At 41.9% G+C, this 21,341-nt stretch overlaps 1 protein-coding gene across 1 annotated transcript in view; it reads left to right on the forward strand.

Annotated features, from left to right (window-relative positions):
• Positions 1-21,341, forward strand: part of LOC126281736 (histone H4 transcription factor) — an 84,303-nt gene that overhangs the window by 5,791 nt on the left and 57,171 nt on the right. The window contains exon 3 of the mRNA XM_049980920.1: positions 13,176-13,315. Within this exon, the coding sequence (XP_049836877.1) occupies positions 13,176-13,315 (140 nt within the window). The remainder of the gene's footprint in view (positions 1-13,175; positions 13,316-21,341) is intronic.

The raw sequence follows: 21,341 nt of genomic DNA on the forward strand, positions 1-21,341 counted from the left end.
AATACCTGAAAAATTCTCAGTTACATAGTTTACTAAGTGTTGTGGCTCATTTATTACCTTATCCCCCTCCCTTAGCAGCATGTTATTCTGTGTTTCTTTGCCTCTCCCCCCGTTTCCTTTTTTATAGCATCCCAGACTGCTTTGCTTTTCTCTGCATTACATATTATTTTGCCATTAAATGACAAGCAGTCAACACCTTCCTATAGATCTCCTTAACTACGTAACTTTTTCCAATTTCTATAGTTCATAACCAATATTTGTGGCCAGAATCTACATCTGCCCCTGGAAATGTTTTACAATATAAAACCTGGTCCTAAATCTCTGTCTTACCATTATATAATCAATCTGAATCCCTCCATGCATACAACCCTTAAAACCCTTATCCTTTCGTCTTTCCTTCTCCTTCCCTCTTTCTTGAAGAAGCAACCGCCGGTTGCGAAAGCTAGAAATTCTCTCTCTCTCTCTCTCTCTCTCTCTCTCTCTCTCTCTCTCTCTCTCTCTCTGTGTGTGTGTGTGTGTGTGTGTGTGTGTGTGTGTGTGTTTTATTTATTGTGCCTATCTACCGGCTCTTTCCCGCTTGGTAAGTCTTGGAATATTTGTTTTTAATATACAACCTTCTTTTATGATTCGTAAAACAAATGTTAGCAGTGATTAAATTATGCAAAATTCTACCAGACAGCTTCCTCTTTCATTCTCATTTTCCTGCTGTCGAATTCCAGTCCCCCATCAATGAGTAATTTTTAACCATCTGAATAATTTCTTTTATCTCATCATACATTTCTTCAGTGTCTTCATCATCTGCGGAGCAGGTTGGCACATAAACTTGTGCTAATATAATAGGCTTGCACTTCGTGTCTGCCTTGGCTACGATAATGTCTTGAAGAAATAATCCAACCTTACTTTTCGGTGCATTTTGTGGGGATCATCTGTTACTTTGACTTGTTTCAAAACAGGGTGCTGTATCCTCATTCTAACCTAAAAAAGGTGCCCCTCCGGCATCAGTAACCACAGGGACGTTGCTATATGTGATCATGGCTCTCCCCCACCCCTCCCCACCCCCTGTATATTATTTGCAAGAAGCTCAGCCACCCTATATTTCCTTCTGGGTCAATCCATATGAAGTGGTCCAGTGATGGTTGCTTGACCATTTTTAAATATTTTTTTTTTTTTTTTTTGTATGTGATTGCCCTATATTTGAGAAGTTCAAAACTGTTTTTTAAAATAACTTATCTTTCACCTTTACTGGATGGCGGCCATTTTTATTTGTAGGCGTGCGACGATTTTTTGGTCTGGAGACATTAGCAAAAATTCGAACATCTCTGCACTGGGTTAAGTTACAACATTGCAATTGACATGATTGTTTTTAGAAAAGTGTGCTCTACAACATTGTCTATTACACAAAATACCCTAAATTCAAAAACAACCAGACAAAATGACCTCCAAAGTTTGATATCCAAATTTTCAAAAGTCCACTTTTTAGGCCCAAAAATAACAAACAAGGAGTGATTTATGATAGTCTATTTTTTTGTATAGTTAGATATCATGCACTAATACAAGCCTCATATAGAGCAAGAACACTTAAACAAATGTTTCCTTATTTTTTTATGAATTTTTGAAATTTGAAAATTTTCAATTTTTATAAAGTTTGGGGTTGGTTATCTCAAATGGAACTGAATACAAAAGTATGATTTTTGCACAGTTTGTACACCTATATGATAGCAACGTACTGTAAAAATTTCAACAGTGATATCTGACTGTGAACAAAGATATGACTTTTTGAAAATGAGGAAATAATTCACATTACTTTACAACATATCTTATGGCTGTTGCCTATAATTTTTAGTTAACACTATCACCCAATACTCATTTATGTATTTTAATAATGCAATATTAAACAATAGGAGCTTTCGGTTTTGTTGTATGGTAATAAAAATGCCCATTTACATTTCGGTTTATTGTCAATAAAGAAGTACATTATTGCTAGGTGTGGCATAGTTGTAGTCAGGCTATTCTGAAACCTCTGTTAGAGTGGATGTACATAATTCATTGATAGCATAGAATGTGTTATGTGCTTTGCTCTGTGTGTAATGTGTAATTAATTTTGAGAGATTAACTGGAATGCAATAACATGGATGAACAGTGCTCTGACCCCCAGGGGCTCAGCATTCATTTGCTGGGTACGGGCTTGGCGACCCCGGGGTTCCTGAGCTGTGGACTGGTAAGCGCCACCAGTCCCCCGTCACCGTAAGCTCTGGGCATACTTCAACGACCACCGTGCGGCGCGGCAGTGGAATGTTGTGTGTCTCAGGGAGTGGGGATCTTGGCTTGGCCGCCCGGATCGCGAGGATGGAATAAACCTCTATAAACAACCCCTCAATCTCAAGGTGTGCGCGCGCCGATGAGATATGAGATGCATGGCTGTTGAGGTTGAACAGTCGTTAGCGGGCCACCTGGGGAACCTGCCGCACCTCAGTTGTATAAGGCTTACCTAGGCACGCGGGGCTCTGTCTAGGTGGACTCTTAGTTCCCTAGCTGCTCGTGGGACCGAGATGGAACCCTCGAACTTTTCTTCTTCTCCTCCCAGTGGAGAGGGTGGGCCGCTGGTAGGTTCTAACACTCAATCTAACAAGAGGGCTCGTGTAGCCAGTCATTCTGATTCAGTTAGTCGTAACAGAATGCATGCTGCTTTGCCGAATGTGTTTCTTGTAATTAAAAGAAAAGATGGGAGTTCCACAAAAGTTTCACCGTTTTATATCCAGAAGGGCTTAGAAGGTATTGCTGGCACTCTAAAATCTGTAAAGCGCTTGCGAAATGGCACCTTGTTGGTTGAAACCTGTAGCTTCCAGCAAGCCCAGAACCTTCAGAAGGCGCAATTTCTTGGGGATTTTGCGATAGAGACTGAATTTAACAACACCTTGAACCACAGCAAGGGTGTTGTGACTTGCAGAGATCTCGTTGACATTCCCCAAGACGAACTGAAGGCTGAATGGTCCCGGGAAGGAATTGTCGACGTGCAACACATTATGAAACGGGTGGATGGTACTCTCATAAAGACTGACTCGTTTATCCTTACATTTAACACCACCAAATTGCCAGAGCATGTGAAGGCCAGTTTCCTCCATCTCAGTGTACGGCCTTATTACCCCAACCCCATGCGGTGTTTTAAATGCCAACACTTTGGACACACTACTCTCAGCTGTAGAGGGGAAGCCACTTGCGGGAATTGTGGTAAAGCCGCCCATGAGGGAGTTGGTTGCTCCTCTCCTCCCAAGTGTGTCAACTGCTGTGGGGATCACCCTGTGTGGAGTAGGGACTGCAGAGTTTTCCTTGAGGAACAGAAGATCCAGGAACTTAAAACAACAAAACGCCTCTCGTATGGTGAGGCGAAAGAAATTTACAAGTCCATGCAGCCGCCCACGTTCGCTGCTTCCTTTTCTTCTGTTCTCAAACAGCCAGTGTTGAAATCCGATGCCACTACACAAACGGAGGTTGCTACTATCAGCACTAGCACCTGCGTTTGTCAGGGTACGTGTGCTGCTGCCGTTCCTGTGAAGCCTGCTGCTCCGCCCCGGCCTTCTGACCAGGCCGTGGTAGCTGACGTCATGGAACTTCCTGCCCCTTCCCGGGTCCAGTCTTGTGTACTGCCCAGCGCTGCTACACCCCATACTGCTTCTGAGGTTTTGGCACCAATGCCGCCTCAGGCCAGAAAATCGAAGCCAAAGACAAGGGTGAGACTCGCCCGCTAAAGGAGACCGATGTTCTACAGTCTGCTGATGTGGATGTCATTTTCTCTGACGTCTCTCTCGACTCCTCTTCAGAGGCGATGGAGGTTGATGTCAGACTGGGGCACTCATCTCGCCCCAAAACTGAGCCTCCGTCTGTTGTGGGCTCTCCTCCCCGACAGAAAGTGAGAATGAAGGTATTCCCACCCTGATAGATGGCTCCCATTATACAGTGGAACATGAATGGATTCCGGGCGCATGTGGAGGAACTGCACCTCCTAGCACGGCAACGCCCCCTGTGCTTGTGTTTACAGGAAACGCATTTAAAACCGTCTGATGCTCCTGTACTAAGGGGCTATACGTCATATCGCAAAGATGACCTGACTGGAGAAAGGGCCAAAGGCGGAGTCGCTGTGTTTGTCAATAATGACCACCACTCCTCTGCTCTCCCCCTGGATACTGACCTGCAAGCAGTTGCAGTTGAAATTCATTCACCTCGGAGGCTTACCGTTTGCTCCCTTTATGTACCCCCTCTGGATGCAATGACCTTAGACGCTCTCACATATCTTATTGACCGGCTCCCCTGCCCATTTCTCCTCCTGGGAGACTTCAATGCCCATAATGTCCTGTGGGGCTCCACTTTTCTTTGCGCTCGAGGTCGAATTTTGGAGAGCCTCCTAACATCTCAAGTGTTGTGCATCCTCAACACAGGTACTCCGACTCATTTCTCTCCTGCCACAGGGTCATTCTCAGCCATTGACCTATCTTTCTGCTCTCCAACCCTCACCGACTCTGTTCACTGGGAGGTCATTGACGACCTTCATTCCAGCGATCACTTCCCTATCCGCATTCATCTCCTGGATGGTGTATTGCTGGAGCAGTGGCCACCTTCGTGGATAATTGGCAGGGCTAACTGGCCACTGTTCACTCGGTTGACTGTCTTTGACCGCCACAATAGCATCCAAGAATGGGTGGATCATATCACGCTTGTGATCCATCATGCTGCTGACCTGTCCATACCACAGTCTTCGGGCACTCTTAAGCGGCGCCTTGTGCCTTGGTGGACAGAAGAGTGCCGTTCAGCCATCCGGGACAGGCGTGCGGCTCTTCGCTGATTTAAATGTCGTCCAACAGCGGTCAATCTTACCGCCTTTCGAATCCCGAAAGCCGTGTCATTAAAGAGAGCAAGAAAAGGTCATGGCAGACGTTCCTGGACTCTATCAACCGTTCCACTTGTTCCACGAAAGTATGGGAAGCCATCCGGTAGATTTCCGGTAAACATAGCCGTTTACCAATAGCTGCTGTCCTGAACCAGGAATGCCTCCAAACAACACCCAGAGCCATTGCTCAGACGCTGGCAGAACATTGTGCACAAAGTACTGCCACTGCAAATCAGGATCCAGCGTTTCGTCGCTACCGTGCGACTGTTGAAAGAGCGAACTTGGACTTTCGGTCGAACAGTTCTGAGGCGTACAACTCCCCTTTCTCCATGTGGGAACTTAAATCGGCTCTTAGTGAGACTTCTGACACTGCACCAGATTACGACCGCATCCGGTACTCCATGCTTCGACATCTGCCAGCGGCGTCAAAGGAAATCCTCCTCGAATGTTTTAATCTCATATGGCACACAGAAGTGTTCCCCACCTCGTGGCGGGAGGCAATCCTCATCCCTCTCCTCAAACCAGGAAAGGACCGTACATGTCCCAGTAGTTATCGTAGTATCTCCTTGACAAGCTGTGTCGGAAAGACCCTGGAACGGATGGTTAACCGGCGTCTGGTCTGGCTGTTAGAGACCAGACAGCTCCTTAGCCGCTTTCAGTCTGGATTCCGAAAATTTCGGTCCACGGTCGACAACCTGACCCTCCTAGAGACGGCTATTCAGCAGGCTTTTCTCTGTCAGCATCACTGTATTGGTATCTTCTTTGATATCAGTAAGGCATATGATACTACTTGGAGATACTGTATTCTTGCACAACTGCATCAGTGGGGCTTTCGTGGCCGTCTCCCGATTTTCATTCGGTCTTTCCTGATTCAGCGGTTTTTTCGGACCCGCGTTGGTAACACACTGTCTGACCGCTTTGAGCAAGAGAACGGTGTCCCCCAGGGCAGCGTTTTAAGCTTTACCCTCTTTTTCCATAGCCATAAACAGTATAACGTCTACAGTGAGGAGTCCAGTACAGTGCTCCTTATTTGTGGACGACTTTGCTGTTTTCTGTTCCTCCTCCAGTGCTGCAACTGTGAGCCGTCAGTTGCAGCTAACAATGCGGCGGTTAGAGGAGTGGGCTGCAAAGACGGGTTTTCGGATTTCTGCCGATAAGTGTGTTTGTGTTCATTTTAATCGTTCTCGTCGTCTTTTTACTTTGCCTGCCTTGCATATGGGGGATACTGTCCTACATTTTAGAGACACAGTGCGGTTCCTGGGCCTAATTTTTGACTCCAGGTTGTCATGGCTGCCACACCTACGTGACTTGAAAGCCAGAACCCTGAAGGCACTCAACATCCTCAAGTGCCTCAGCCACAGGTCTTGGGGAGCGGACAGGGCAAGTCTCCTTCAGTTTTACCGAGCTTTCGTGCGTTCACGGTTGGACTATGGGTGCACAGTATATGGGTCAGCGAGGCCTTCTTATTTGCAGATCCTTGACGCTGTTCACCATGCTGGGATTCGACTGGCCACAGGTGCTTATCGGACCAGTCCCATACCCAGCCTCTGTGCTGAGGCTGGGGAACCGCCACTTACCATCCGGCAGCAGCTCCTGCTGGTGCGCCAGGCTTGTAAGTTTCTTGCAGCTCCCAGCTCGCCTGCTCACCATCTTGTTGCCCATCCACCTCTGGACCGCCTTTTTTCCTGCCGTCCCTGGGCTACGTTGTCGTTTGGGATCCGTGTGCAACGTGTACTAGAGTCCCTCGGTGTGGAGTCTGTACAACCCCAAATCCAGGGTTTTAACCGCCTGCCACCCTGGTTACTGAAGAGGCCTGGAGTGATTTTAGATTTATTGCAGTACAAGAGAGGTTGCACTCCTGCCACCGTTTTTAATGCAGCATTTTCTGCCATTTTATCTGAGCACCACGACTATGTAGCTGTTTTTACGGATGGGTCGAAACTAGGGGATTTTGTTGGTTGCTCAGTTGTTTTTCCAGATCGTGTCTTCAAGGTCCGCCTGCCTCAGATTTTCGCTGTCATTGATGCAGAATTGTCTGCGATCTTGCGGGCACTGGAGCACATGAGACATTCTTCCTCTCCTAAATTTCTTGTCTGTTCCGATTCACTCAGTGCCCTTCACTTATTGCAACGTTTGTATCCGGCAGACAAAACTGTCCAGACCATCCAGGATGCTCTCCTCCGACTACAGCGACTGGGGAATGTTGTAGCTTTCTGCTGGGTTCCGGGGCATGTCGGCATTGCTGGGAATGAAAGGGTAGATCTCGCAGCCAAGTAGGTGTGTCTCGTCCCACAAGTATCTCAGTGTGCTATCCCCTTGCGCACACTCACCTCGCTGCTGAGCTCATGGGTTATGCGTCGGTGGGAGGATGAGTGGCTGGAAGTGACTGACAATAAGCTCCTTATAGTCAAACCCACAACGCGTGTGTGGTGTACTTCCTTTCAGCCCCATCGACGGGACGAGGTTCTCCTCACTCGGCTTCGAATAGGCCACAGCCCTATGACGCATGACTACCTGCTCCGGCGAGAGGACCCTCCAATGTGTGGTGCTTGCGGCGTCCAGGTCACTGTGCTCCACGTTTTATTGGATTGCGTTTTATTTTCTGACCAGTGGGCCGCAGCTCACTTGCCAGCAGACCTGCCAGCTCTTTTAGGCAACACTCGGATGAATGTGGCTAAAGTTTTAAAGTTCTGTGCCGTGTCAAATGTTTTTACAAAGATTTTAGGGAGAGGATTTTCATTGACTCACTGTGTGACAAGCTAGCCCATATTTTATGTAAGTGGCCAGCCAATAACAATTTCCTGTGACATTCTTGTTGCTCTGTTTCCCCTTTCCTTAGGTAACATTTTCCTTCTTTTCCTGCTTTCTTTGAGTGTGTGCTTTAGTTTTCTTAGGTCTATCCACGTTCGTCCCTTTTAATGTGTGTCAGGGCGCTGATGACCTCGATGTTGAGCACCCATAAGCCCCAACACACCACCACAACAGTGCTCTGTTGGACAGATAGCAATTGAAGTGTGCCACAAAACAGTTTCTGGTTCAGTTTCAGAAAACGAAAAATGTCCGTGACTTTGATGAAGTTAGACAAACTTTGTTTAAATTTCGAGTAAGTTCTTGTTTAACATCAGTATGTGTGTGTCATGAGGAGAAATATATTCTGAAGTACAACCATATTTTTGGAAGAAAGTGCTGTGATCCTCTTAAAGTTCATAAAAAGCATATTACTAAAGGTTTGAGAGAAATAAAACTTGAACGTTTGTCCTTGTTATATGAGAGTGAAACGGCTTCCCAAGTGAAACTTAATGTGATTCCTGGAAATTCCCTGTGCCTAAATTGTTACTCAGAAATATTTTTTTGTGAATCAAGAACCAGAATTATGTAACCTTGTTAATGACATTTATATTCCTTATGAGGAAGCTGTTAGCACATTGGATTTTGCTTGTTCTGAGTTAGACGTATCTCCTGCTTCGAAAATAATAAAATTAAGTAGGAGAAAAAGAAAAGCAGCTATTGAAAATAAGGTACAACAAATTTCAAACCTAATTTGAAAAGACTTGGAATCATGCTTTAATAGTACAGATACCAACATAATTTCAAAAGAAGAAGATAACCTACCACTACCATCATCTCACACACTGAATATTTGAACTTAAAAGAGAATTAAATGTTCAGCGACATCTAAAGCGGAAAATTTAAAATTTTAAGTTTGCTCCCTGACTCATGGTCAAGAGAAAAAATAGTTCATGAATTCAACATTTCTCATCATTTGGTTAAGCTGGCCAAAAAATTGGTGAAAGAGAAAGGCATTCTTCCAGGTTTAGGAAAGTAGAAAGGAGTAGGTATAAGTAAAAAAACAGTTACCAGCAGTTTTCAGAAGATGATGAATACAGTAGAATGTGCCCAGGTTCCAAAGATAGGCAAAAGAGTTGTTGGAAATGGAGTTAAAGGAACAAAGCAGAAACAAATAGTGCAGTCAAATTTGATGAACTTTATGTAGCTTTCAAAAATTCTCATTCTGAATACAAAATTGGAAGGTCAGAATTTTGTGAGCTGCGCCATAAGTTGTGTATTTGGCTGGATCCTCAGGGATGCACTCAGTATGTGTTTGTTTATATCATCAAAATGTCAAACTGATGATTGCATGTGCTAAACTCCGCGATCTTAACTACAAAGAGTTACTAGATTTAAAGGTCTGTGACACTAACCATCATGACTGCATGATGAGTTTGTGTAATAAATCCCTGGTAAGGAAAACATTGTTGAATTGTTTCACGAATATGATGAGGCAATGCCAGACAGTATTAACTTAAAACAGTGGGTCACAACTGACAGGGCAGAAATGATAACAGTGGTTAAATCTCAGAAAGAGTACTTGGAATCTTTAATTGATAACTTACAAAAAATCAAAAGTCACCACTATGTTTCTAAAATCCAAAGTAAGTTTTTGAAGGGCAAAAAAGCTCAACTTCACGAAACAATGCATAGTGCTTGCTGATTTTGTAGAAAATTTTACATTTGTGATTCAGGATGCAATATCTACATCCATACTCCGCATCCACCTGACGGTGTGTGGCGGAGGGTACCGTGAGTACCTCTATCGGTTCTCCCTTCTGTTCCAGTCTCATATTGTTCATGAAGATTGTCAATATGCCTCTGTGTGGGCTCTAATCTCTCTGATTTTATCCTCATGGTCTCTTCGCAATATATACGTCAGAGGGAGCAATATACTGCTTGGCTCCTTGGTGAAGGTATGTTCTCGAAACTTCAACAAAATCTCATACCGAGCTACTTAGTTCGATGCTATGTAACATCAGAAACCGAAATGTAAAATTACATCTCTGTCTTTAATGTTGAATGGCATAGTGGCATGTGTGTATGATGGACAGTGGTGGCTTGAGAGGTTGAAAGAATAAGTTTGTAAAACAATGATGTTTTTGTGCATTTTTACCACCCTGCTGGCCCAAGAATATCATTCAAGAAATCTACTAGTGACAAAGTTTGGATACCAATGAAAAATGATTTAAGGAAACTTTCAGTGCTTGAACTTACATTGCAACTGGGAGGTCTTAATCGCAGAAGCTATCTGAAGAATTAAGTGTTCCTAACACTCACCACCAGGTTTAGGAACAGTCGCATCTTGAAGGATGTTAATTGAAAATATTTATTTTAAGTATGTCAGAATAATATAAATGTTAATTTGAGTGATGTTTCCACTTTTTGTGTATAATTCAGAACCTTACTTTAATAATATCATACATGAATAGGCAACAGCCCCAAGATCAGTCGTAGAGTAATGTGAATTATTTCCTCATTTTCAAAAATTCATATCTTTGTTCACATTCAGATATCAAAATTGAAATTTTTATAGTATGTTGCTATCATTTAGGTGTAAAAACTGTGCAAAATTCATATTCTTATATGCAGTACCACCTGAGATAACAAACCCCAAACTTTACAAAAAATAAAAATTTCCTAATTTCAAAAATTCATAAAAAATTAAGGAAGCATGTGTAAGTGTTATTGCTCTATATGAGGCTTGTAGTGTATGATATCTAACTATAGGTAAAAAATAGACTCTCATAAATCACTCCTTGTTAGTTACTTTTGGGCCTAAAAAGTGAATTTTTGAAAATTTGGATACAAAACTTTGAAGGTCATTTTGACTGGTTATTTTTGAAGTTAGGGTATTTTGTGTGATAGACAATGTTGTAGAGGACACTTTTCTAAAAACAATCATATCAATATGCAATGTTGTAACTTAACCCAGTGCAGAGATATTCATATTTTTGATAATGTCTCTAAACTGAAACATCGTCATGCGCTTACAAACCAAAATGGCCGCCATTAAGTAAATGTGAAAGATAATTTTTTTTATAGGGTAATCACATATAAAAAAATAATATTTAGAAATGGTCAAGCAACCAACCTAATTTTTATTGGACCACTTCATTTGGATTGACCCCTCTGTTATTCAAGAGTAGGCCATATCTAGTGTAATCCCATCTCCCAATTGTAGAAACTGACATTGCACTCAAATGAGATTTTGTTTCAGTCAACAGCAGCCTGCTCAGCTCAGTGTTCAAACGGCTCACACCAGTATTGACCCAGGCCTCGCCATGGTGCTGCATGACCTCCAAAAAACTCACTATTTCATCCACGTCACATCCTCTTTACCAAAACTGTTTTCTCTTTCACCTGGCTAAGGATAGCACTTGGCATTACAGCACTTGTGACTTGGTACCCTGTTTCTAATTTGTCCTGCACCATCTGGCCTACACCCCTCCCATGATTACTACTACTACTACTACTACTACTACTGCTACTACTACTACTACCTCCACCACTACTACCATCACCAAGCCGCAAGACTCTCTCCTTCTTACTCTCTTTTGGTAGTGACCTACATAAAGATTCTGCTCCACCCTACTGTGGCTAGCATGTCACTTAGAGCAGGAATGTGGAACCTTGCCTTTCCCATGCAATACTGCCCTAGTCACAATTTGCAACTTGCTCTCACAGTTTTTATCAAGCAGGAAGTTTAAAAACAGTACTCACTCAACCTCAGAGTAATACTTTCGTTTCTTATGTTTATAAATGTGTGTTTAAACAGTGGAAAGTCCAGGATGGAATACTAATGTTATGCAAAGATACTACTCACCATATAGCGGAGATGTTGAGTGGCAGGTAGACACAACAGAAAGACTTGCACAATTAAAGCTTTCGACCATTGGCCTTTGTCAGCAACACACACACACACACACACACACACACACACACACACACACACACACACACACGACTGCAGTCTCAGGCAACTGAAACCACACTGCCTGAGACTGCAGTTATGTGGTGAGGTGTGTGTGTGTGTGTGTGTGTGTGTGTGTGTGTGTGTGTGTTATTGTTGATGAAGACCAACGGCCCCTGGATTTTCCATTCTTTAATATTATGCAAAGAATAGATTGCTATTCACCTCTCCCACAGCTGTATTCTGTCACCCATCAAACCTATGGAATATCCTTGTCCATCCCTTCTCCACTCCTCCTCCCGAATGCTTGCTTCATGGCTCATATCCTTGCAATACATTAGATGCAAGAAATTTCTCATATATCCTTCCACCATGATCTACTCCAGTCCAGTCACAGGCATCTCTTATCCTATCATAGGTAGGACCACCTGTGAAAGCAGACGTGTGATCTACAAACTAAGCTGCAACACCAGTGCTCCTTCCTATGTGGGCATAACAACTTGGCCAAGAGACAGCTGGACCATACAGTTGCACAATATGCTGCCCAACATAATGTGCTTCACTTCAGTGACTGTTTCATACCCTATGACATCTGGATCCACCAGCTTTCCCTTTCCCGCCTCCCACTTCAGCAGTACATGATAGCCTTCTATTTCATCAGTGCCCCCACTAATCTTTTTTCCCCCTTCTCTCCCTCCCTCCGCCGGCCGCGGTGGTCTCGCGGTTCTAGGCGCGCAGTCCGGAACCGTGCGATTGCTACGGTCGCAGGTTCGAATCCTGCCTCGGGCATGGATGTGTGTGATGTCCTTAGGTTAGTTAGGTTTAAGTAGTTCTAAGTTCTAGGGGACTGATAACCACAGCAGTTGAGTCCCATAGTGCTCAGAGCCATTTGAACCATCTCCCTCCCTCCCTCCTCCCCAAATCTCGTAACTACACCCACACCAGTACACCCTCCCCCACCCCTACCTTGCTATCCCTCCACCTCCCCACCCCACCTCCTTGCTCCCATCACTCGCACCATATTGCTGCTCCCATCAGTTGCAGTTAGTGTCCACATTTCAACCACAGCAGCCAACTCAGCATCCCCTTCTTTTCATAATATTGTAACTATGTTTTAGCAAATTGTGAATTCTTGTGCCACCTTTTTCTTGGAAGATCTGATAAAATACGCACAGTAATATCCATGTGCCAAAGTCAGAGATAAGTGAATAACATTCTGTTATAGTCCCACCCCTCTCTCGTCCTCCTGCTCCCCATCATGCTTCCATCTCCCTCTTTAAACCCCTCCCCTCCCCTCCCATTCCCACCCCACCCCAGTGTCTAAGCATGAGCAATGGAAGAACTAATGCTTAATGCAAAACATTAGAGAAACGAACTTGTTTCCAGTGTTCCTTTTGATTAATTGCTTATTTTGTTTCTTAACATTCATTGTTATACAGTATGAGAAAGCAGTTATTAAAACATAGTTTCTCATTTTGGCAGTATCTTTCAAATCTTCGAATCCTCAAGTGACTCGGATATATCTTAATGAATAATGCATGTTTATTTCAGAGGTTTTTGTGTGCTTGTGGGCTCTTTGTGAGTTTGAAACAGAAGAGCCTAAGGAGATTGTGAGACATGTGAATTTCCACTCCTACCATACAAAACTGAAGAGTATTGGAGCAATGCTAATGAAGCATTTTAAAGCACTGGTAAGTAGAAATGGGCATAATCTGAACTTTATAAGTTATTACTGAAATATGAGGAAGATATTTCTTCAAATGCTGAAACATTATTGATATGTGCTTGTGGTTTATTTTTGTAACATAGCAATATTTAACACAGAATACAAAAGCTAGATTTCCCTTTGTCTATATTGTAATCAATCTATGGAAAATGGCAAGGATATCTTCATTCTAATTCTTAGGTTTTAGCTGGTAACAATAATTCTCTGTATTATGTTTATCATGTAGATACCAATTATTTTATCCCCCTTTTGTAACAGAAAGTTTATATTGTGTTTAACTAAATTTTTTACCAGTTTGTATTAGGTATCAGTGTCTATGGAAATAAAACATAACTATTCAAATATAAATATTTTGTTATCAGACGAGCAGTATTTTATCGCCTTGTATCGTGGCAGGGGTAGCACAAAATACACACCTGTTCCTAGGTAGGCATCTGTAATACAGTCCAGAACGGAAAAAAATACTGCTCAGGAATTATCTAAAAGGGACAGAAGCAGGTAGTCCAGATGTACATGTACAGACAAACAAGTGATTACAATTTCAGAAAGATTGGATGATGTATTCAAGAGAAGGAGCTTCACAAATTGAGCAAGCCAGTAATCCGCTGGCGCACCACTTGCCTGTTTGCAAACAGTTATTCAGCTTGATATTGATTGATCGAGTTGCAGGATGTTGAACTGAGGAATATCTATGCCAGATTCTATTGAATTGGCATGTTAGATCATCAAAATTCTGAGCTGGTTGGAGAGCCCTGCCCATGATGCTCCAAACATTGTCAGTTGGGAAGAGATCAGGTGACCTTACTGGCCAAGTGTAGTATTTGACAAGCGCAAACACAAGCAGTAGAAATGCTTGCTGTATACACACGGGCATTATCTTGTTGTCCACAGGATAGCTTACCATGAAGGGCAACAAAACGCCTCAGACTGTCAGTCCCGGTTGTCGCATTGTATAGTGGGTGACATGTTGGTATCCTATCACTGTCCAGGGTGTCTCCAGACATATCTTCAGTCTGAAGTCTCATTGAATGGTGTAGAATTGTCATCAGTGATGAATCCCTCTTTGAATTGAGCCCCAATGACGAACAAAGCCGTGAGACGCCGCGGACAGTGATGCGATACCAACCTATCACCAGTATATTGTATGAAAAAGGAAATCTATGAAAATATTGTGTCTGAAAATGTTTGTTATCCTTGTAAGAGTGACAAAAATAAATTTAAACTTGCTTATGGTTGGGAATTGTTTGGTATTGAATTATATCTGTCCATGATTTGTGCTATACAATGATAGTGATGGTATTCCCAACTGATACTATCTGCATCTATTGATAAGGATTACTACTGCTATCGTATCTAACTGAAATTTGATTTCATTCCCTAAAATGTTGGCTTCCAGGCATATACTGAGTGGCGAATCAATAACCTGAACTTAAACCTCTGTAATCTTCAGTCTTTGTATTTTTCCCGTGGTATGTGACCAGTTTTATGAAAGTAATCACACAAAGCTTTCCTAAACGCACACACTGCCTAGACAAGATGGGAGTTCGGAATGATTTTGGAAGCTATTTGGGGTAACATGGGAATGAAATTGAGAGAATGTATTGGGCATTTTGTGAACTGTCTGCTTCAAACAGTGGAAAATCCAAGACAGAATGTAACAATGTTATAAGAAGGAAAGTTGCTACTCACCATATAGCTGAAATGCTGAGTCGCAGATATGCATAACAAAAAGACTCAAAGTTTTCAGCCATTGGTCTTCATCAACAACACACACACACACACACACACACACACACACACACACACACACACACACACCTGTGGACGAAGGCCAGTGGCCGAAAGCTTTAATTGTGAGAGTCTTTTTGTTATGCGTATCTGTGACCCAGCATTTCCGCTATATGGTGAGTAGCAACTTTCCTTCTCATAATATTGCTCTATTTGTTCATTGTAAGCCTTTCACTGTAGCCACAGGTTGCTATGTTTACGTGGCAGATATGTTGAAGTGATGCCCGGAGGTTGGAGGTAGGTGCGAGACTGCAGGGGAAATAATATATGCTGGGGGGGGGGGGGGGGGGGTGGAGATTTGAGTGCGAGAGCACTTCAAAAGTAGAAATGGTGTGCCTGGAGGGTGTCTGAGTGCAGGAGTACTTGAGAAATAGGACTGTTTCACCTGGAGGGCCTGTAAGCATTACAAGAGCACTAGAAAGGTGGTAATGTTGCATCCGGGGGCCATTTATGAGTGTAGGAACACTTGGGGGTAGGGAATGTGACAAGGAAGAAGTAGCAAGAAGTCCTGCCACGTCAATAATGATGTCTCTAATGACTGGGCGTGCAGCTGAGCACAAAAAGTGCAGGAAATGAGGGATGAATTTGGATCTTGGAGAAAATGGGGTTGACTGCTGGGGTCACATGACAAGTTATCAAGGAACGTCGGTTCTGACAGCATTGAAGATAATGGCCCAAAGGCAGCTGTTGCTGGAAGGTCCATGCATACTGAAGGTTCTACATAGCTGGTGCTGAGCCAGAAGAGGCTCGCTGTGGTGGACTCGTCCAGAGCCCAAGGACCATGGAGGCACCTTGGGAAAGCAGCTGGGTAACTTTGAAGCTGCAGTGATGACAGATATCATCTCCAACCTCAGTGCATTTTGTATGCGATACTGTGTTTGCTGCATGTCATGCAGTGGAGATAGAATGTAGGGAGCAATGTCAGAGTCAGTGATACATTATGCAAAGAAAACTGGAAGTTAGCACACCTAGTTGATGGAAAAGCTAGCTGACAGGCCCCATCTACCTTGGAATAGCACCCAGGTTTGCAAAAAAACCTCTCGCTAATGATGTTGGACAAGAGACTCACAAACCATTGCCTAAGACAGGGATGAAACCGTGAAATCCGTGAAGCTGTCAGCAGTGGTGGAATGAAACTTGAAATTCTCAAAACTGTCACCAGTGGTGGAACGCAACTTGAAATCTTCGAAGCCATTGCCAACAATGGTACAAAAGTTGATCCTCAAAACTGTCATCAACAATGGGACTAAGCATTGCCAAAGATAGAACAAAACACAAAACTGTTTATCCTTGTCACCAGTTAATGGAGCGAGACACTGGAAGCCAGCGCCAAGGGCTGGGACAAAACCAAACAAATGTTGATCCTGATTGCAAAATATGAGAACGAGATTCTTGAAGCCTTTGCTAAAGACTGGGATGAACTGTAACAAATTTTTTATCCTCATCACCAATTGTTATGACTTACATCGGGTTAGAATTGTGGAGAATGTATTCTCAGGCACATGGTAAATAATAAGTCTATTGATGAAAACATAAAAGCTTCTCTTCTTTGGAGCTAAATTACACAATCGCCACAAATAATCCTTAATCAAATCTCATGTTTCGAAGTGGGAGAGATCTATTACGTCCAGTGAACTGTAATAAACTGAAGACTGAGTCGTAATTACAGTCAAAGCCCATTAATCCTGCATCCTACAGTCTGGCACATTCAATAACCTGGCATTGCTTCATATATAGTGAATATTTCGGATGTGTTCATTGGAATTCAGTTGCTCTCGTCAGTGGTCAACAGTTTCAAGTCATGTAGTGCAAACGATTCTTTCAGCCCTGTCAGACAGCTGCTGCCATGCTCTTAATTGTCTACAGTGGCTAAAAAGTGGTGTTCTAAAGTTGTTCTGTATCACAGTTACAGTAGAGCTATTGTTTTGGGAATACTTTGTCATCCAAGCACCTCTGAAAATTTAGTGGAAGTGAAATATAATATGTTATGCCTACAATACAACGAAAGCTTGACATCATAATAGAACTGAGAAAAGTGAGAATAAAAATAAGATTATCAAAGAATATGAAGTTTGTTCTTCAACAACTAGGATTTAAAAAACAAAAAAGGGAGGGGGAAGGTCAGCTTCAAAAGTTTGCATCACACAGTTAACAGTAAAAGGCATTGAATCACAAGAAACTTTGAAAATGCCCAAACTGGATCAGTAGGATGAAATTTTTTACAAGTGGTTCTGTATCAGAAGGTCTGAGGGAAAACTGGTCTTATGATTATTGTAAAAGATAAAAAGTACTGTGATGATTTGGGGTTCTCGGAAACTGAATGTGTATTTTCTTACAGTTGGCTATATCGATTCAAACCTCCTCGTATAATTCAGAAGCTTGATGTAGGTGTGGATGTACAATCAGCAGATCAGAATGCAAATGAAGAATAGAAAGAAACATTTTGTAATTTGGTTGAACACCATAATTTAAGTGTTACTCAGATTTACAATGTCGATGAAGTGGGCCTACTTTGGCGTTGTTTGCCTAGTCACTTTGTCAGATAAAGATGAAAAGCGCTTCAGGTGACATGTTCACTCCTTGCATGATTGCCAAATACAAAACCCCAAGAGTTTTTAAAGGTGTTTTAAATTTTTCTGCAGTTTATGGAGCTCATTCCAGTACATGGATGACTTCAGAATCATTTAAGGACTATTATTTCTATGATTTCATATCTTTTGTGACAGACAATTTTTTTAAAAAATTGGTTTGCTGGAAAAAAGCAAGTTTTGTAACAAACACTTTTGATTTAAGCACAAACATAAAGTCCTGTATGAAGTTAACTTGTCAAAATAGTGCCCCTTTATTTTTTTAAATGTCCTTTAGTGCAATACTTGTATGGCTAAGGTGAAAAGGAAGACCAATACCTTACATCAAAGAATTGTAGGCCGAAGCACAATTTTAAAATTGGAATACTACTGTCTAATAAACTGGGGATAAAATCCAGAGTAAACAATACCAAAAAGTACTAAGTATGTGTAGTTATTTGCTGACAGCAGAGTTGTCCAACTGATGCAAGAAAAAATAAAAAAATATAGTAAAATAAGAAAATATCACTGGATCAAGTTTATAATTGTGATGAGACAGTACTTAATTATAGCATGCATCTGACGAAAATGGTGGCAGCTAGAAATGAAGCTTGTGCTCTAGGTTTTAAAACATCGAAAGATAGAGTGACAATCTTAGTTTGCTGCAATACCTCTGGAGATCATAAATTGCCTCTTTTTGTTAATTTGTAAGTCTCCCAAATCAAGAACATGCAAAAATATGCAGATTTTAGTTGTGCCAGTTTTGTATAAAAATCAAAAAATTGCCTTTCAAAACAATAGTTACTCTAGATGATGCCTGGATGCCACCCTGAAGCTGAAGAACTTTGTAGTGGAAACATTTATGCAATTTTTTTTTTACTTCCCAATACTATGAGCCTTGTCTAAACAGTGGACCAAGAAACACTGGTATGTTTGAAAAAACTGTGTTGATGTAAGTTGTTGCAGTAACTTCTGCACTCTACAGAAGATGAGCATCACTTGTCAAAAACTGCACTGAAAAAGTAATATGAAGGATATTGTCTACTGTGCAGCAGCGTTTTGGAATAATTTAAAATCCAGAAAAACTGAAAGAATTCCTGAGAAATTGCCTTGGACGAACATAATAAAAATGAAAATAAAAATAATGAAAGCAACACTGACAAACTATTAAAAGAAAATGAAATGAACCGTTGTTAGATCTTGTTCCACATCTTTCTGAATGCAAAAATGCAGATAACAATGAAGTTTAAATACGGTTGAGCTAATATAATCGGTATGAAGTTAGCTATAATGCTGTGTTGAATACTGAGAAGTATTATTTTGGCGCCAACAAAATGTGTCATAGTGATGGAATGTCAGCATTAGAATTATCACTGCACTATATGGAGCAACATAATGTGGTGACACTGGCTGACGTTATGCTTCTATGAAAATGGCAGGCTACACTGCCAAGATCTGCCGTGGGAAGAGTTAAGGCAGAACTAGACAAATAAGTGCAATGGGCATTAATCATTCATAAAATTTGAACATGCTTTTAAACATTTTTGGAAGGTGACTATCAACAACTGTCAAATAATGTATGAAATGCATGTTTGACCATCAGCTATGTTTATTTTAAACACAAATATCAACCAGTTTCAATCATGGACCATCTTTACAGATAAGGATTTAAATGGTTTAAGCAACCACATTACATTTGTCGTTACTTAAATGATGTGTGAAGTATGTCATGAATATCAGTATATGACACAGGACTTTGCTCTTGACATGCCCTACACATTATTTAAGTAATGACAAATGTAATGTGGTGGCATAAAACTCTTCTCCGTGAAGATGGTCCATGACTGAAACTGGTTGATATTTGGGTTTAAAATAAAAGCAGCTAATAGTCATACACGCATTTTATATGAAGTGTAATGGTCCTGTTGCGTCAAAGGCGCATTGACAAAGACAGGTGTGAAACCATTTGGTGATGTAGTCCACATCACGCAAATGTAGTGAACATAAATAAATTGTCCTCAGATGAATTGTGGCGAATAACTTAACATTGACAATATCTGAAAATTCTTGATAAGTAAGTATAAAATATAAATTTATAAACAAGAACAGACATGCATGCAAATCTCTAGTTCTATTGTCCCTAAGTTCTTAGTGAGCTAGTAACAAGTAACACACAGTGTTAACTGAAAATTGCTTTTTGTACAAAAAATTGCTAATGCAGACGAATTTCAGTTTTAATTGATATTTCATAAGTTTGGTCCTTTCAGGTCTTAAGAGTATAATTATTAGAAATAAGGCTTCGACTATGTCACGCTGTGCCCTGAAATGAAGGGTGTCCTACCAAAAATCCTCGTACATCTCCTGAAGCAGTGTTCTGCCAACCACTCAAGCTACAGAATATCCTCATCCATCCCTACTCTGGTCCTACTCCCAATTCTGCACCCCCATGGGTCATTCCATTGTAGTTAACCCAGATATAAGACCTGTCTCATACATCCACCCTTCACCTGCTACCACTGTCCTATGTGGGCATGACAACTAACAAACTGTCTACTCACATGAATGGCCACTGTCAAACTGTGGCAAACCATGAACTTGACCATCCAGTTGCCCAGCATGCTGTATACTACAACACAATGATTTTAACAGCTGCTTCACTATGGGGGCCATTAGGATACTCTCTTCCAGCTCAAGTTTCTCTGAACTGGCAGATGGGAATTTTCTCTCCAACAGATCCTGCACTCTTGCATTTGTGACATAAATCCCTGCTAACCTGTTCCAACTGCCTCATCTTTCATTTTCCGTTCTCTCTTCTGCCCATACCCGTCCTCCTCTGTCCAGATCATGCACTAACTTCTCCCACTACTCCCCCCCCCCCCCCACTCCCACACAGGTATTCTCCCCTCCCTCCCCTTCCCTCGCAGGTATTCTCCCTGTATTTATCACTTTCCCCCTCCACCCTTTTCAACTGCTCTCCTATCTCTCCCCCTCCCTTTCTCTCTCTCTCTCTCTTATATCCACCTCTCTCTTAATTTCCCCTCCCCTTTTTCCCCTCATCCCATCCCCCCCTCTCAGTCCACTCCTCCCCCTCTTGCTATTTCTGTCGTTGTACTGTTTGTACTTTTTTAATCCTGCAAGGCTGCCAAGTCATATGTCCACAGACCTGCCTCTTTCCTGCTATCCCCTCCACGCCTTCTTCCCTACCCTTCCCACCTCCATCAGCTTAGGCAACAGCTTTCAATAATTAGCTATCAGTAATTATTCTTGTTGCAGCCAAGGGAGTCCGTGTGGTTGTGAGTGTGAATGTATGTACTATTGCTGGAAAATGAGTGTACTTGAAAGCTAGAGTGAATGCTGTTTCCTATTGTGTTACTGTGCTCCATTCATCAATCTGCTATAGGTCAGTGATTGACTTTCCTCAATTTTTACGTAGTCTGAAAAACTGAATGATAAATATGTTTCCAGTAGAACTCTGTGTGTTGTATGTAAATAAAAAGTTTATTCAGCAGCAATTTGTTGTCAACCTGCATATTTAAAAAAAAAAAAAAAAAAAAAAAAAAAAGTAAATAATTGGGCACAAAAATTAGTGCTCGGAGTATGCAGTGGCGGCAAATGTATTAGAGGGGGATATGTGGT

Source organism: Schistocerca gregaria, chromosome 7, assembly GCF_023897955.1.
Source record: "Schistocerca gregaria isolate iqSchGreg1 chromosome 7, iqSchGreg1.2, whole genome shotgun sequence".
Lineage (NCBI taxonomy): Eukaryota > Metazoa > Arthropoda > Insecta > Orthoptera > Acrididae > Schistocerca > Schistocerca gregaria.